The 17,740-nt window shown below is 45.2% G+C and overlaps 1 protein-coding gene across 5 annotated transcripts in view; it reads left to right on the forward strand.

Moving 5' to 3' along the window:
* The window catches only part of FAT3 (FAT atypical cadherin 3), an 846,518-nt gene that overhangs the window by 691,558 nt on the left and 137,220 nt on the right, over positions 1 to 17,740 (forward strand). For all 5 annotated transcript variants that reach the window (XM_075337574.1, XM_075337573.1, XM_075337576.1 and 2 more), the window contains one exon: positions 541 to 4,614. In XM_075337574.1, the coding sequence (XP_075193689.1) occupies positions 541 to 4,614 (4,074 nt within the window). The remainder of the gene's footprint in view (positions 1 to 540; positions 4,615 to 17,740) is intronic.

The following is a 17,740-nucleotide window of genomic DNA, read 5'->3' on the forward strand; positions in this document are numbered from 1 at the left end:
CTACGACGTCTACCCAGGTTATAATCCTGCATTCATTGGGGCAGATTTATCAAAAATGTCTATAAGAATTACGGTCTTTGTCATCACTTGACAGATTAATTGGCTTCCTATAGTTTTGGCCTTCGCATGTTTCTAAAATACAAAAGTTAAAAATGATAAATAAGAGATAAAACCTTGAAAAAAAATTCCTAGAATTCTGGAGAAATTACAAGAACGAGATTTTAAATCGTTTTTTTAATGCCCTTTTGTATTATTGAGATGAAACACACACATGTCCGTACTCGGTAATTGCAAATCATAAAGCACTCGGCCTGTCTCGGAATAAATTGTCAGTAGTGACCTGATCCTTCACACTTCACTAGGCACATCATCTAATAGCAGTGACATACAGTAGCCTGCAATTCATCTCTCTACAGGGTAACCTTGTGTTGTAAGGCCGTGCCGAGCATGTACAGTTTGACGTTTGTAACTACTCTACAATCTGTTTCTACTATTTTTACTTCTTGGTTTAATTGCGTTTATTTTTTTTTTTATTTTTAGGCAACACCGGGAACATGTTCAAAATTGAACCGGTTCTGGGCATCATCACTGTGTCGAAGGAGCCAGACTTATCCACAATGGGTCAGTTTGTTCTCTCCGTCAAGGTCACCGATCGAGGAAGCCCCCCACTCACTGCCGCTGCTATTGTTCGAATCTCCTTATCCATGTCAGATAATTCAAATCCCAAATTCACCCAGACGGAATATCAAGCTGAAGTTCATGAGAACGTAGAGGTCGGCACGCCGGTTGTGCTGGTTTCTGCCATAAGTCAATCTACTTTGGTTTTCGAAATCAAATCTGGGAATATGGAAGGAGCTTTCTCTATCAACCCATACTCTGGAGTCCTCACAACTCAGAAGCCACTTGATTATGAACGATTATCTTCCTACCAGCTTATAGTCCAGGCAACAAATATGGCAGGCATGGCTTCTAACGCTACAATCAACATCCAGATTCTTGACCAAAATGACAACCCACCAGTTTTTCTCAGTTCTCAGTATGTAGGTACGATCAGCGAAGCAGCCCCCATAAATAGCATTGTTAGAAGCTCCGATAAAAACCCATTAGTGATAAGAGCCACAGACGCCGATAGCAACCAGAATGCTTTGCTTGTTTACCAGATTGTTGAGTCTACAGCCAAAAAGTATTTTACGGTGGATTCCAGTACCGGTGCCATTCGAACTATAGCTTACTTGGACCATGAAACCATAGCCTTCTTCCATTTCCATGTACATGTTAGGGATAGTGGAAGTCCCCAACTTACTGCCGAAAATCCAGTTGAAGTTTCTATCGAAGTAAGTGATGTCAACGACAACCCTCCAGTATTCACTGAAGCTGTTTTTGAAACAACTTTACTCTTACCAACTTATGTAGGTGTAGAAGTTCTGCAAGTTAGCGCCCGAGATCCAGATTTAGCAATACCTCCAGAGTTGAGTTACTCATTAACGGAGGGAAACCTCAACCATTTCATAATCGATTCGAGCAGTGGGGTCATTACGGTAAAAAACAGCAGTCTATCTAAAGATCATTATATGCTCATGGTTAAAGTATCAGATGGAAAATTTTATAGTACTGCCATTGTGACTATACTGGTAAAAGAAGCTATGGACAGCGGTCTCTACTTTACCCAAGATTTTTACTCTGCTTCTATAGCGGAAAACACCACCAATATCACAAAGATTGCCGTTGTGAATGCTGTGGGCCACCGTTTGAACGAGCCTCTAAAATATACTATACTAAACCCTGGAAATAAGTTCAGAATTAAGTCTACCTCTGGAGTTATTCAGACCACAGGGATTTCTTTTGACAGAGAAGAAGAGGAGATCTACGAATTGGTAGTAGAAGCGAGTAGGGAGTTAGACAACCTTCGCGTGGCCCGAGTCGTTGTTAAGGTCAACATCGAAGATATAAATGACAATGCTCCTGTCTTCGTAGGTCTTCCATACTATGCTGCTGTTCAGGTTGATGCTGAGCCGGGGACTTTGATATATAAAGTAACTGCGATAGATAAAGACAAAGGTAAAAATGGTGAACTCTCGTTTTTCTTGGAAGATGATTATGGCCATTTTGAAATCAACAAGCAAAATGGAAGTGTTACCTTAAAAATGTCCTTTGACTCGGATCTCTCAAACATAGAGTACATGTTAGTTATCATTGCCAAAGACCGTGGTGATCCTTTATTGTCCGCTTCGGTTGAGCTCCCGGTCACCATCGTCAACAAAGCCATGCCGGTATTTGACAAAGCTTTTTACACAGCTTCCGTGAATGAAGACGTTGAGATGCATACACCAATTTTGAGTATTAATGCGACAAGTCCAGAAGGCCAAGGGATCATTTACACCATTGTTGATGGCGATCCCTATAACCAATTTAACATTGATTTTGACACAGGGGTTTTAAGTGTAGTAAGCCCATTAGATTTTGAAACAAATCCTTCCTTTAAGTTGACCATACGTGCAAGTGATTCGCTCACCAGTGCGCGGGCTGAAGTCATCGTGGATATCGGCATCAACGACGTCAATGATAACCCACCTATTTTCCAGTTTCCGTCCTACAATGCCACCTTATCGGAAAGCTCCCTTATTGGGACACCAGTCCTACAAGTAGTTGCTGTAGATGCCGACTCCGACAATAATAAAGTCATAAGGTATCAAATTGTTCAGGACATTCTTAACAACACTGATTCGTTCCACATAGACAGTACCAGTGGTTTAATACTTACAGCTCGACTGTTGGACCATGAGGTTTCCCAGCAAAGTGTCCTCAAAATTAGGGCGACAGATAATGGATTTCCATCTCTAAGTAGCGAAGTCCTTGTTACCATCTATATTACAGACTTAAATGACAACCCTCCAGTTTTCAATCAGTTGATCTATGAGTCATATGTGAGCGAGTTGGCTCCTAGAGGGCATTTTGTGACCTGTGTCCAAGCTTCTGACGCAGATAGTACAGACGTAGATAGATTGGAGTACAGCATTTTGTCTGGAAATGACCGTATGAACTTTTTCATGGATGGAAAGAGTGGTGTCATAACCCTTTCTAATCATCGTAAGCAACGAATGGAGCCAATGCATAGCTTAAATATCTCTGTGTCTGATGGCCTATTCACCAGTACTGCGCAGGTCCATGTGAAGATCCTTGGGGCCAATCTTTTTAGCCCTGTTTTCGCACAAAGCGTCTATGTGACTGAAGTTAGAGAAAATGCCCCTGTGGGTACAAAGGTCATTTATGTCAAAGCAACAGATGGCGATTCAGGCTTATATGGACAGGTCACCTACACAATAATAAATGATTTGGCCAAAAACCGATTTTTTATTGACACGTTGGGACAGATTGTTACCACTGAAAAGCTTGATCGAGAGAATCCACTGGAGAGGGACATTCATATATTCCTTAGAGCTTTGGACGGTGGTGGTCGAGCAGCTTTCTGCACCGTTCAAGTATTAGTGGTGGATGAAAATGACAATGCTCCACAATTTAAAGCCACAGAATATCGGGCAAGTGTCAAGGCTGATGTTGAGAAGGGTCATCTCGTCACTCAGGTTCAAGCCTTCGATGAAGACGATGGTGCCAACTCTCGAATTACCTACTCACTCTACAGCGAGGCTTCTGTTTCAGTAGCAGATCTTTTGGAAATTGACCCTGACAATGGTTGGATGGTGACAAAAGGCAACTTTAACCAGCTAAAAAATACAGTCCTGTCATTTTTTGTAAAAGCAGTGGATGGAGGCATTCCCATGAAGCACTCTCTTATTCCTGTATATATACATGTTGTGCCCTCAGATACTGTCCTGCCTACCTTTGCCCAACTTCAATATACATTCTCCGTCCCGGAAGATACATTGATTGGCACTATAATAGACTCATTCCTTATTAAACCCATTCAAGATGCTTTATACAGCATAGTCAATGGTGAATATTCTGAAAATAACAAGGATAACATTTTTGTCATCGATAAGGACACCGGAGTGTTAAAATTGGACAAAAAAGTTGACCATGAATCTATACCTGTTTTTCATTTCAAAGTGGCTGCCTCTGTCCCTCTGGATAACGTTGACATCTTAATTACTGTTGACGTAGAAATTAGGATCTTAGATTTGAATGACAACAAGCCATTATTTGACTCCACACACTATGATGCCGTGATCATGGAGGGTATGGCAATGGGTACCAGTGTTATCCAAGTGAAAGCTGTCGATGCAGATTGGGGCGCCAATGGGCAAGTCACTTACAGTCTTCTTTCTGAAAGGGATGAGGACAAAATCTTAGAAACATTCACCATTGATTCGAATACTGGCTGGATAAGTACACTCAAAGAATTAGACCACGAGAGGAATCCTACATATTCGTTCACCGTTGTAGCAGCCGACCTTGGAGAAACATTGTCTCTCTCTACTTCTGCCATTGTCTCCGTGACGGTCACAGACATCAATGACAATGGACCCATCTTCGAACAACAAACCTATAAAGGATTTGTGAAGGAGAGTGATGCCCCAGGAGAGGTGGTTGGAATACTTAGTACTTGGGATGAAGACACATCCGATATAAACCGTCAAGTGAGCTATCATATTACAGGTAGGTTGTTCATTTATTTTGACTTTCTGTGATGTTACATTGATCTGGAGATCTAGTCTGATTGCGATATCTGAAGGCGGGATTAATTTTTCCCCTAATATGGGGTAACTAGCATGTTCCTCTTGTGGTTTTGCCTTCCTTTGAATCAAAATGTTAAAGGGAACCTGTCACCAGTTTTTTGCCCTTTAAGGTGCGGCCACCACCACCGGGCTCTTATATACAGCATTCTAACATGCTGAATATAAGAGCCCAGGCCGCTGTGTAGAACATAAAAAACACTTTATAATACTTACCTAAACCGGTCGCTCTGCTGTGGATGTGTCTCAAATGGGCGTCTTCATCCTCTGGTGCCGGCGCCTCCTCTTTCGGCCATCTTCGTTTTCCTTCTGAAGCCTCTGTGCATGACACGTCTACGTGATAAACACTCACCGGTCCCGCGCATGTGCAGTACAATACTTTGATCTGCCCTACTCAGGGCAGATCAAAGTGCGCGTGGTCAGGACCTGAATGCCGGCGAGTGTGTATGACGTCGGACGCGTCATGCACCGCGGCTTCAGAAGACGGAGGACGAAGATGGCCGAAAGAGGAGGCGCCGGCACCAGAGGATGAAGATGCCCATTTGAGCCACATCCACCACAGCGACTGGTTAAGGTGAGTATTATAAAGTGGTTTTTATGTTCTACACAGCGGCCTGGGCTTTTATATACAGCATGTTAGAGTACTGTATATTAGCCCACTGGTGGTGGCCGCAGCTTATAGGGCAAAAAACTGGTGACAGGTTTCCTTTAAGATAATAGCTTGAACTCAAGTAACCTATGTATTTTTAAAATATTAAGCATTAAAATCGGTTGATTCAAGAGACTCAGTCCATAGACCTCTTCAGTAATCTGTGACCACTGTATGTGAGCCGTTACAGTCACCTCCTACCTCTTGGCATCCGTGGCTTTCTTTTCATTAGAATGCCAAACCTAAGTCATATGACAAGGCTCATTAAAAAGTCACTTTTGACTTTCAGGATTGATACTTCCAGTAGGTGGTACTAGAGTTCATCTACTTCATCACTGAGAAAATTTGCATATTTTCCAGAGGCGCATTATGGCTTAACACTAGAACTACTGAGGTAGTCATTTTGACTACTTTGCACCATGTATTTCTATATAGGTGTCACGAGTCCAGTAGTTCTAGTGTTATAGTCTCCTCACCACTGGCATGCTGTTTAGTGTGTCAGTCTCCGCAAGGAGAATAGCGTTCCCATTAAACACTATCATAGCCTCTCATACAGCTAAATCAGATCTCATACTTTCCACTGACGAGCGACAACCATCCTGAAACACCATGACTCCAAATTGAGGTTCTGATCTGGCATAAATCCTAAGTCATTTGACAAGGCTCGTTAAAGGGTCACTTTTGACTTTTAGGATTGTTACCTCCAATAGGTGGCACTAGAGTTTGTCAACTTCGTCACTGAAGAGACAATTTGCAAGCCTGTGACGTGACTCCAGGCAGGCTAACCAAATAAGAAACGCAGATGCTGTTACGTAAGAGGTGGTTCTCATGACACCTGTCCGACCCAAGATTAATGGCATGGCCAAGGAACTGGGTCTCGCAAAGCGATTCGCAACAACTCTATATTAAGCACCTATGATAGTTAGACAAGGGCATTAAAAGTTACAAAGATTACACTGAATTTAGACTTTTCCATCATGAAAACCTCTGCTAATGAGTTCACACATTAAAAAAATGTAATATCTTGATCTCTATTCTACAATTTACCAGTTGTCCTTTGCCCCTTCCACCCTCTTCTATCAACAAAAAAAGATTATTAACGCTAATTCTTCTGTTTAATGATGGATTCCTTACTTGCTGGGCCCAATAATTGCTCCTTCCATCTTTGTAGTTTTGTCCACCATCCAAGGAATAAGCAAATGTCTATAGAGCAATATCATGTCTTGTCCGACTTGCATCAATGATTTGTGTGAAAAGTTGGCTGTAGAGTAGAAGGTCTTGATCTCTACTCATCGTCCTGAGACCTTGCCTCACGTCCTTGATTTATTAGTTGTTCTTTGACTCTTCCACCCTCTTCTATCAATAACAAAGATTATTAGCGCCAAGTCTTCTGGTAGGAGATGGGTTCCTAACTTGCTGGGCCCTATAATTGCTCCTTCCATCCTTGTGGTTTTGTCCACCATCCAAGGAATAAGCAAATGTCTATAGAGCAGTATCATGTCTTATCCGACTTGCATCTACAATTTGTGTGAAAAGTTGGCTGTGGAGTAGAAACATTGTCTAACGTTAGTAATATAACAAAGACAAAATATTTTCTTGAGGACATCAAAACTTAAATATTAATACCTGAAAGTCCACAACCAAGACACCAGGTCTTCAAATAGGTAATAATTAAACTTCAAAAACAGTATACAAGTATATAATTTCCATAGTATGATCATTCTACCAACAGTTGACCAGCATGAGGCATTTCCCCTAACTACCTGATTAAATTAGAAAAAAGGTGTACTGATATTTGAGAAACTATGCCACTCTTATGCTTTGGTGGTATCTGTTTTTGCATCTTAGATTTATTTAATCTCCCATAATCCCGTTAGATCGCGCTGGCAGAGTTTGACAACACAATCTAAAGGTTTAACAGGCATGGGTGGCTCTCCGATCCACCCATGCCTCTTAGCTGCACATGGTGGCTTATCAGATTAGCTGACGTGTGGGGAAAGATGTGGGCTCACTGGTTGAGCCCACATCAAAGGGAGGGAGATGGCCTAGGACGTGTATATATATATATATATATATATATATATATATATATATATATATATATATATATATATATATACAGTTAGGTCCAGAAATATTTGGACAGTGACACAATTTTCGCGAGTTGGGCTCTGCATGCCACCACATTGGATTTGAAATGAAATCTCTACAACAGAATTCAAGTGCAGATTGTAACGTTTAATTTGAAGGTTTGAACAAAAATATCTGATAGAAATTGTAGGAATTGTCACATTTCTTTACAAACACTCCACATTTTAGGAGGTCAAAAGTAATTGGTCAAATAAACCAAACCCAAACAAAATATTTTTATTTTCAATATTTTGTTGCGAATCCTTTGGAGGCAATCACTGCCTTAAGTCTGGAACCCATGGACATCACCAAACGCTGGGTTTCCTCCTTCTTAATGCTTAGCCAGGCCTTTACAGCCGCAGCCTTCAGGTCTTGCTTGTTTGTGGGTCTTTCCGTCTTAAGTCTGGATTTGAGCAAGTGAAATGCATGCTCAATTGGGTTAAGATCTGGTGATTGACTTGGCCATTGCAGAATGTTCCACTTTTTTGCACTCAGGAACTCCTGGGTAGCTTTGGCTGTATGCTTGGGGTCATTGTCCATCTGTACTATGAAGCGCCGTCCGATCAACTTTGCGGCATTTGGCTGAATCTGGGCTGAAAGTATATCCCGGTACACTTCAGAATTCATCCGGCTACTCTTGTCTGCTGTTATGTCATCAATAAACACAAGTGACCCAGTGCCATTGAAAGCCATGCATGCCCATGCCATCACGTTGCCTCCACCATGTTTTACAGAGGATGTGGTGTGCCTTGGATCATGTGCCGTTCCCTTTCTTCTCCAAACTTTTTTCTTCCCATCATTCTGGTACAGGTTGATCTTTGTCTCATCTGTCCATAGAATACTTTTCCAGAACTGAGCTGGCTTCATGAGGTGTTTTTCAGCAAATTTAACTCTGGCCTGTCTATTTTTGGAATTGATGAATGGTTTGCATCTAGATGTGAACCCTTTGTATTTACTTTCATGGAGTCTTCTCTTTACTGTTGACTTAGAGACAGATACACCTACTTCACTGAGAGTGTTCTGGACTTCAGTTGATGTTGTGAACGGGTTCTTCTTCACCAAAGAAAGTATGCGGCGATCATCCACCACTGTTGTCATCCGTGGACGCCCAGGCCTTTTTGAGTTCCCAAACTCACCAGTCGATTCCTTTTTTCTCAGAATGTACCCGACTGTTGATTTTGCTACTCCAAGCATGTCTGCTATCTCTCTGATGGATTTTTTCTTTTTTTTCAGCCTCAGGATGTTCTGCTTCACCTCAATTGAGAGTTCCTTAGACCGCATGTTGTCTGGTCACAGCAACAGCTTCCAAATGCAAAACCACACACCTGTAATCAACCCCAGACCTTTTAACTACTTCATTGATTACAGGTTAACGAGGGAGACGCCTTCAGAGTTAATTGCAGCCCTTAGAGTCCCTTGTCCAATTACTTTTGGTCCCTTGAAAAAGAGGAGGCTATGCATTACAGAGCTATGATTCCTAAACCCTTTCTCCGATTTGGATGTGAAAACTCTCATATTGCAGCTGGGAGTGTGCACTTTCAGCCCATATTATATATATAATTGTATTTCTGAACATGTTTTTGTAAACAGCTAAAATAACAAAACTTGTGTCACTGTCCAAATATTTCTGGACCTAACTGTATGTCCTAGGTCATTAAGGAGTTGAACTTCACAGCTGACAATTGAGGAAGAGAGGGTATGAAATAGGTGGAAAACAAGTAGGTGAGAAGGGGCACAAAACTATTTGGCCACATCAAGAGTGCACCAGGCTTGAAAAGTCATTTTACTCTGGCAGACTCCTTTTAAATGGACATATGCTACAATACCAGACACAGCATATTGATAAGAAAAGTGCTGTTCCTGAAAAATAAGCAGACAGTGATTTCCGAAACTAAGAGAACGCTATTAATTTTTGCTACTGGTAGTGCTCAGTAGCAGATGCTTATGCTTGCCACACACTTCAAGGATCAGTCACTTTCTTGAAAAAATCGAGGTAAATACCTTGAAAAAATCTCTGAGTTGCCCTGATTCTACAGCTTTTTTCTGTTTTGTGCTGCATTGCTCCTTTAGGCCCGTTTCACACGTCAGTGAAAAACACTGACGTTTTTCACTGGCGTGTAAAACATGCACATGTCCCTCCGTGTGCCGTGAATCACGGCACACGTGGGTTGTCTAAGTGCAATCTGGGCTCCGTTCTCTGTGGCCCGTGATTGCACTTAGAGATTAACTCACCTGTGCGCGCTCCCGCTCTCCATGGTGCTGATCGCTCCTGCGGTGCAGCATCCGGCCGGCGCTGACCCCCGCAGCAGCTGCTTCCGGGTCGGCTGTGTCGTGCATCATGAATATGCGCGACAGTAATGAGCCGGCTCAGAAGCAGCAGGGAGAACAGGCTGCAGAGAGTGCGGCTGAAGCTGGGTGAGTAAAAATGTTTTTTATTTTAGAAGCACGTTTTTTTCTGGCACGTGTTTCACGGACCACACCACTGCGTGGTCCGTGGGACATCAGTGATGCCAGAAAAAAATGGACATGTCTCCGTGCGGCAATCACGCACACGCGGGTACGCCGCACGGAGACACGTGCAGTGAAAAATCACTGACGTGTGAGCAGACCCATTGATTATAATGGGTCTGCGTATGTCAGTGATTCTGGTACGTTTAAAAAAAAGCACAAACGTACCAGAATCACTGACGTGTGAAAGGGGCCTTACAGAGATATTCATGTTGGGGGAGACCTCTAGGGGGTCTCTCAGGGTCTCGGAGGAGGATTCCGAATTAGATCTGCACAGATGTATATAAACCAGAAAATGACCACACAGAGACATATCTCTAGTTAGGAGAAGCACAATGGAGTTCTTCTAACCCTTGTATTCAAAACATAGCATATACATATTGTGAGTTAGCACGGTCGGCTGCGCAGCAGAAGACACGGGATCCAGGCATTAAGGTTCACAGCACACGGTTTAATGTCCAAACAAAAGTCCACAACAATATACATGTGCCTCTCCAGCAGAGAGCTCAGGGAGTTCTGTTCACTCCCTCACACCCGGCACACCTGCCCTTGTTCCTGTTTCCATTTAACCCTTCCTTCAGCCTGTAGGGAAACAGCATTAACCCTAGAGTGGATTTACTTTCTATCATGGAGTGAGCACAACCGGGGCGAGACATACCGGCCGTCATAGATAACCCCGGTCACAGTCTCACATACCCCTCCCCTCAGTTCAAGCGTGCGGGGTTGAACTCCCGCCATCAAACACAGGCCGCGGGACAAGGCATCGGCGTTGCCCTGCAACCTACCGGCCCGGTGTTCAACCGTAAACCGGAAGTTCTGCAGAGAGAGGAACCACCTGGTAACCCGGGCATTCCGTTCCTTGGCGGACCTCATCCAGACCAGTGGAGAGTGATCCGTCACCAAGCGAAACTGCCGTCCCAGCAGGTAATAGCGCAGGGACTCCAAGGCCCACTTGATCGCCAGGCACTCCTTCTCCACTACGCTATAATTCCGCTCGGGAGGGGTGAGCTTCCTACTTAAGAAGGTGATGGGGTGTTCCTCCCCCTGAACCACCTGAGACAACACTGCCCCCAGGCCGACCTCTGAGGCGTCAGTCTGTACTATGAACTCCTTCCGGAAATCAGGGTGTACGAGAACGGGCTGTCCGCACAGGACCCCCTTCAGGGCCCGGAAGGAGTCCTCGGCCTGCGGAGTCCAGCGCATCATGACGGACTTCTTGCCTTTGAGAAGGTCCGTCAAGGGGGCTGATAGTCCCGCAAAATCCTTTACAAACCTCCTGTAGTACCCCACGATACTCAGGAAGGCCCTAACCTGCTTCGTGGTCAGGGGTCTAGGCCACTTCTGGATTGCCTCAACCTTGTTAATTTGGGGCTTAATCACTCCTTGGCCTATCACGTAGCCCAAGTAGCGGGCTTCCGTGAGTCCCAACGCACATTTCTTGGGATTGGCTGTCAATCCGGCTGTTCGAAGCGCGTCCACCACCGCTTGTACCTGTTCCAAGTGGGTCTGCCAATCGGAGCTGTAAATAATGATATCATCAAGGTACGCTGATGCATACGCCTGGTGGGGTTCCAGCACTAAGTCCATCAACCTCTGGAACGTGGCCGGAGCGCCATGTAACCCAAAAGGCAAGACAACATAGTGGAAGAGACCCTCCGGTGTAACAAAAGCGGTTTTCTCCTTGGCGGACTCCGTCAGTGGCACCTGCCAGTACCCCTTGGTCAGGTCGAGCGTGGTAAAATATCGCGCCTGTCCCAGCCTATCAATCAGCTCATCCACCCGGGGCATGGGGTAGAGATCGAACTTGGATATTTCGTTCAATCTCCTAAAGTCATTGCAGAACCTTAAGGAGCCATCGGGTTTTGGTATTAGGACAATCGGACTAGCCCATTCACTCCGGGATTTTTCGATGACCCCCAGGCGTAACATTGTCTTTACTTCCTCCGATATGGCTTGTCGTCGAGCCTCCGGTACCCGGTATGACTTCAGGCGTACCTTCAGGTGGGGCTCGGTGACAATATCATGTCGTATCAGACTGGTCCTACCGGGTAGCTCGGAGAAGACATCGGGGTTCTGCTGAACCAACCGTCTGGCCTCTCGCCTCTGAGTCTTGGTGAGGGCTTCTCCAATCCTTACTTCCGGTTCGTCCTCTCCGGAGGTCGCTGGAGCCGGAGGTGAACGACCCGAAGAGGAGGGAGATGGGGAAAAAACAGCCATCAGGCTTTCCCGTTCCTGCCAAGGTTTTAATAGGTTGACATGGTATATTTGTTCAGGTTTCCGCCTACCGGGCTGCAATACTTTATAGTTAACCACCCCGACTCTTTCCTTTATCTCGTAGGGGCCTTGCCACTGAGCCAGGAATTTACTCTCCGCCGTGGGGATTAAAACCAACACCCGATCCCCGGGTTTAAAGGTCCGCACGGTGGCTTGTCTATTGTAGCGGCCGCTTTGCGCGGCCTGAGCCTCCTGTAAATGCTCCTTCACAATTGGCATGACCGCGCTTATGCAGTTCTGCATACCCAAAATGTGTTCAATCACACTTTTATGGGGGGTGGGCTCTTGCTCCCATGTTTCCTTTGCCAGGTCCAACAATCCCCGGGGATGTCGCCCGTATAACAATTCAAAAGGCGAAAACCCCGTGGATGCCTGTGGCACCTCACGGATGGCAAACATCAAATAGGGAAGCATCATATCCCAGTCTTTCCCGTCTTTTGAAATCACCCTTTTGAGCATGGTTTTCAGGGTTTTATTGAAACGCTCGACTAAACCGTCCGTTTGAGGATGATACACAGACGTACGTAACTGCTTGATCTGGAGTAGCCGGCATAGCTCTTTGGTCACTTTAGACATGAATGGGGTCCCTTGATCCGTAAGGATCTCCTTGGGCAACCCCACCCGGCAGAACACAGCAAACAACTCCCGAGCTATAAGCTTCGCCGCAGTATGTCTGAGAGGTATCGCCTCTGGATACCGGGTGGCATAGTCAACGATCACTAGGATGTGTTGGTGCCCTCGAGCGGACTTTACGAGGGGCCCCACCAGATCCATGCCTATCCGTTCAAAAGGGACTTCTATAATGGGTAACGGTACCAACGGACTGCGAAAATGGGTCAGGGGTGCGGTAAGCTGACACTCCGGGCAGGTTTCGCAGAACCGTTTTACCTCTCCAAAAACCCCGGGCCAATAGAACCTTTGCAATATTCGCTCCTGCGTTTTCTTGACCCCTAGGTGGCCACTCATCAGGTGTTTATGAGCCAAGTCGAGGACCCGCCGGCGATACGGCTGGGGCACCACCAACTGTTCTACCCCCACGCCCCGTATTTCATCTACCCGGTAGAGTAAATCTTGCTTAAGAGCGAAATGGGGGTACCTTACCTGGGCACCGGGCAGCTGTGCCACCCCGTCAACTGCTGTCACCCGACTCCGGGCATGTATTAACGTAGGGTCCTGGAGTTGGGCTGTCCCAAACGTATCCGGGGACGCCTCCAACTCCGAGATGGGCTCGACCATTTCAGCCTCTCCTGCCAATACCTCTAGGGGTGACCTATCGGGTTCACACTCTGTCCCTATCATGGTGACCCCTACGGCAGGCGTCCCGGATTCAGGATTATAGGGCTCAGGTCCCGGACTGACCAATATCTGAGGGGACTTAGGGGGTCCCCTCCATAAAGTCCAAAAATAGGGCAGATCCCTTCCTAGGATCACGTCATAAGGAAGAGTGTTAAGAAGTCCCACCTCATGTTGCACCTGACCGCAAGGTGCTGTGATGGTGACAATCCCCGTGGGATAGTCTCGGCGGTCCCCATGTATGCAAACCACCCCCACGGTACGTCCGGTGGCCTTTACTTTAGCCCTCAAGGTGGATCGCACAAGGGTCACTAAGCTCCCGGAATCCAACAATCCTGTAACCGGACATCCATTCACCTGTATTTGGCACAAGTGGGGCTCCGTCTTTGGGGAGACCAGGTCAGCGGTACACACCACCTGAGCATACATTGAACCCCGCCGGGTAACCCCACAATCCATTGGCTCCGTAGTGAGTGGACACTGGGCTTCCATATGTCCCACCCGCTGGCATCGCCAACATCTAATGGGGACGGAAACCCCCTTGACGGGTTGTCGTTTAGGGTACAGAACCTTCTGGACCTCAGGAATGGCGGGCGCGGCCTCTGACGGGACGGTAGGGGACTCCTACACCGTTGTCAGCGGTGGGTCCTTGGCCCTAGGCTTGGAGGGGCCGGACCGACGGGCGGTACGCAAAGTCTCAGTGTCCCGTATCAAGTCCTGCGTAGCCACATGCCGCTCTACCAGGGACACTAATTGGTCCAGGGTACTCGGGTCGCCCTGTCCTACCCACCGTTGAATGGTGACGGGTAAAGTGCGCACAAAACGATCAACTACTACCCTTTCCACCATTTGCGCCGGGCTCAGAGTATCAGGCTGTAACCACTTTTTTACGAGATGCAACAAGTCATAGACCTGGGAGCGTACGGGTTTGGCTTCCTCATAGAACCACTGATTTACCCGCTGAGCTCGTACATAGGTATTCACCCCCAACCGAGCCAGTATTTCGGCTTTCAAAGTCGCATATTCTATGGCGTCCTCGGTACAGAGGTCCAGGTACGCTTTTTGGGGCTCCCCCGTCAGATAGGGCGACAATACCTCAGCCCACTGGGGGGTCGGCAGCTTTTCCCGCTCGGCCACCCGCTCAAACACCGCCAGGAACGCTTCCACATCATCCCCCGGGGTCATCTTTTGCAACGCTTGTCTCACCGCTTTCCGGACGCTGCCGTCGTCACCCGGTCCCGGGGTTGTTGCTGCCGGTCCGGCACGGATCGACTTGGCCAGGAGAACCATCTGTTCTTGATGTCTTTGTTCCTGCAATTGCAAGGCTTGCTGCTGACGTGCATTGGCCTGAACCAGCTGTTCTTGGTGCCTTTTGTCCTGCACTTGCAAGGATTGCTGCTGACGTTCCAACGCCCGGAGCAGGTGTGCATTGGTCTGTTGCTGCTGTGCATTGGCCTCTTGTAGCTGTGCATTAGCCTGAGCCAGCTGCTGTAGTATGTCCTCCATGGCGTCGCCGGGTTTGGGCTGTAGTATAGCCGCTCGAATCCAGGACATGTGCTACTGGGTCACCAGGGATGGATGCTACACCTCACCGGCTGGCATGCCCGCCGATTCTCCACCATATGTGAGGTAGCACGGTCGGCTGCGCAGCAGAAGACACGGGATCCAGGCATTAAGGTTCACAGCACACGGTTTAATATCCAAACAAAAGTCCACAACAATATACATGTGCCTCTCCAGCAGAGAGCTCAGGGAGTTCTGTTCACTCCCTCACACACGGCACACCTGCCCTTGTTCCTGTTTCCATTTAACCCTTCCTTCAGCCTGTAGGGAAACAGCATTAACCCTAGAGTGGATTTACTTTCTATCATGGAGTGAGCACAACCGGGGCGAGACATACCGGCCGTCATAGATAACCCCGGTCACAGTCTCACAATATATATATATATATATATATATATATATATATACATATCTTACTCAGTACATCCACGTTATCTATCAACCAACCAGCTAGCTTGGACATAGTTCATTCCTTGTTTGAACAGTCTTAGCAACATTCGTTGGCAAAACATTCAAGTGGCTCTAGACGTTGACGAGAGTCTATGTAAGAATGTCAGTTACTAAAGACTTATTCTAACCGGTTTCCGTATCTGTTCTACTTTGACCCCAAACATGGTTTGTTTGCTGATACATTCCTTCAACATTTCAGTTAAGTATACGTGGCGAAACAGTATAAGGATTATATATGAGGACGGATCATCTTATTATTATATTATAATATTACAAACGATTCATAGCGTAGGCCTTCACATTTCTAAGTTTTGGAGCACAGTATGTGAAATCTCTGCTTATAGTTCAACCGTGTGTTTCCTCAGATTTTGCTTTCCACACATTAAGAATCAGTCACTTTCTCGATAAAATCGAGGTAAATACCTTCTAAAAATCTCTGAGCTCAGCTGAGTCCACTGCTTTTTTCCATTTTGTGCTGCGTCGCTCCTTTGCAGAGATATTCACATTTCTAATTTTTGGAGCACAGTATGTGAAATCTCTGCTTATAGTTCAACCATGTGTTTCCTTAGATTCTGCTATCCACACACATTAAGAATTAGTCACTTTCTCGATAAAATCAAGGTAAATGCCTTGTAACAATCACTGAGTTCCCCTGATTCCACTGCTTTTTTCCGTTTTGTTCTGCGTTGCTCCATTGCAGAGATATTAACATTTGTTAATTTTGGAGCACAGTATGTGAAATCTCTGCTTATAGTTCAACCATGTCTTTCCTCAGATTCTTCTCAGTAAAAATGCGATGTCATCCCTCCCTTCCAGACACTGTTAATCACAGTTAGACAGCTGATCTTGTAGTATCAGACACTGCCGACCTGTGATTTTCGGCATCTGGGAGAGAGTGGTGAAAGAAGACTGAAGAAACGCCCAGTTGCACTGGAAGCAGAGATTTCACGTATTGTGCTCCAAAGGCAACAAATGTGAATATCTCTGCAATGGAGTAACTTACAACAAAACGGAAAAAAATGTCAGAATCAGGGGGACTCAGAGATTTTTACAAGGTATGTAAATCAATTTTTTTTAACAGATTCTCTTTAAATCCAGTAACAAGAATTGTATAGTACATTATACAATTCATCAAACACGATGCAAAACAGGAGCTCATATGTTCTATAGACACTGATCTAGCAGGGGTGCCTAGAGGTGGTATTATTTAAATTTTGTAGAGCTTAATACCCATGATATTATGACTTGGAACAAATAATAGTTTGCTATAATTTTTACATCTGACAGTACATGACTACTTTATATTCTGGACCAGTGAGGGCTGAATAATGATGGATAATGGAATCCATGGCTCATAAAGTTTGTCCTTCCCACGACATAATTGTGGAGAAGCTTCTAATTCTTTCTGTTAATGAAGTTAATTAATAATCACTATTATTCTCTCCTTTTCTGTATATAAAACCGGTTACGCCTGATATATCAGATTGTTATTATTATTATCATCATCATTATAATCCTATGAGAATATGTCAAAACAGACTGTAGAGAAATGGCTAAAAAATTGTGCTGTCAATGTCCGCTACTCCCTAATTTGTACGGAAGCCTTTGCCGAATTTGCCGACAAAAGTCTACATGTTGTGCCATTTTTTTTACTTTTTAGCCTATTTTTTTGTGCCATTCTTTTTCTAATTTGATCTTTTTTCAAAGTCTATTTTGTATGTCTTCGCTTATTTTTTTAGAATCCGTAATTATGGGCAAACTTTTTGCTCTCCAGATGTTTTTTGCTTGATTCATCAATTGTTACTTTTTAAAAAGTCATACTTTTTTTGTGTAAATGTACTGCATAGCTAAAATCACTCTACACAGTGGGGTTTCGGGTGGTGGGTGGGGGGACCCACCACCCGAAACCCCACTGTGTAGAGTGATTTTAGGTATGCCTACAATTTTTGGGCTAATTTTGTGGAGTACAAGGAGAGGAATGTTTTTGGTTGACCGCGCTGCTGATAGAAAAGTAGTCGTTCCACGCTGTGGTAGTAGTTAATACCATGTTTTCCCGAAAATAAGCCCTAGCAGGAATTTTTTGCTTTTTCGGAGTAAGGCGTAACTATAAGCCCTACCCTGAAAATAAGCCGTAGTTGCAGTTCAATGAAGTTTACCTCCCAAAAAAGCAGACATTCCCAGG

This window comes from Anomaloglossus baeobatrachus, chromosome 2 (assembly GCF_048569485.1).
Source record: "Anomaloglossus baeobatrachus isolate aAnoBae1 chromosome 2, aAnoBae1.hap1, whole genome shotgun sequence".
Taxonomy (NCBI): domain Eukaryota; kingdom Metazoa; phylum Chordata; class Amphibia; order Anura; family Aromobatidae; genus Anomaloglossus; species Anomaloglossus baeobatrachus.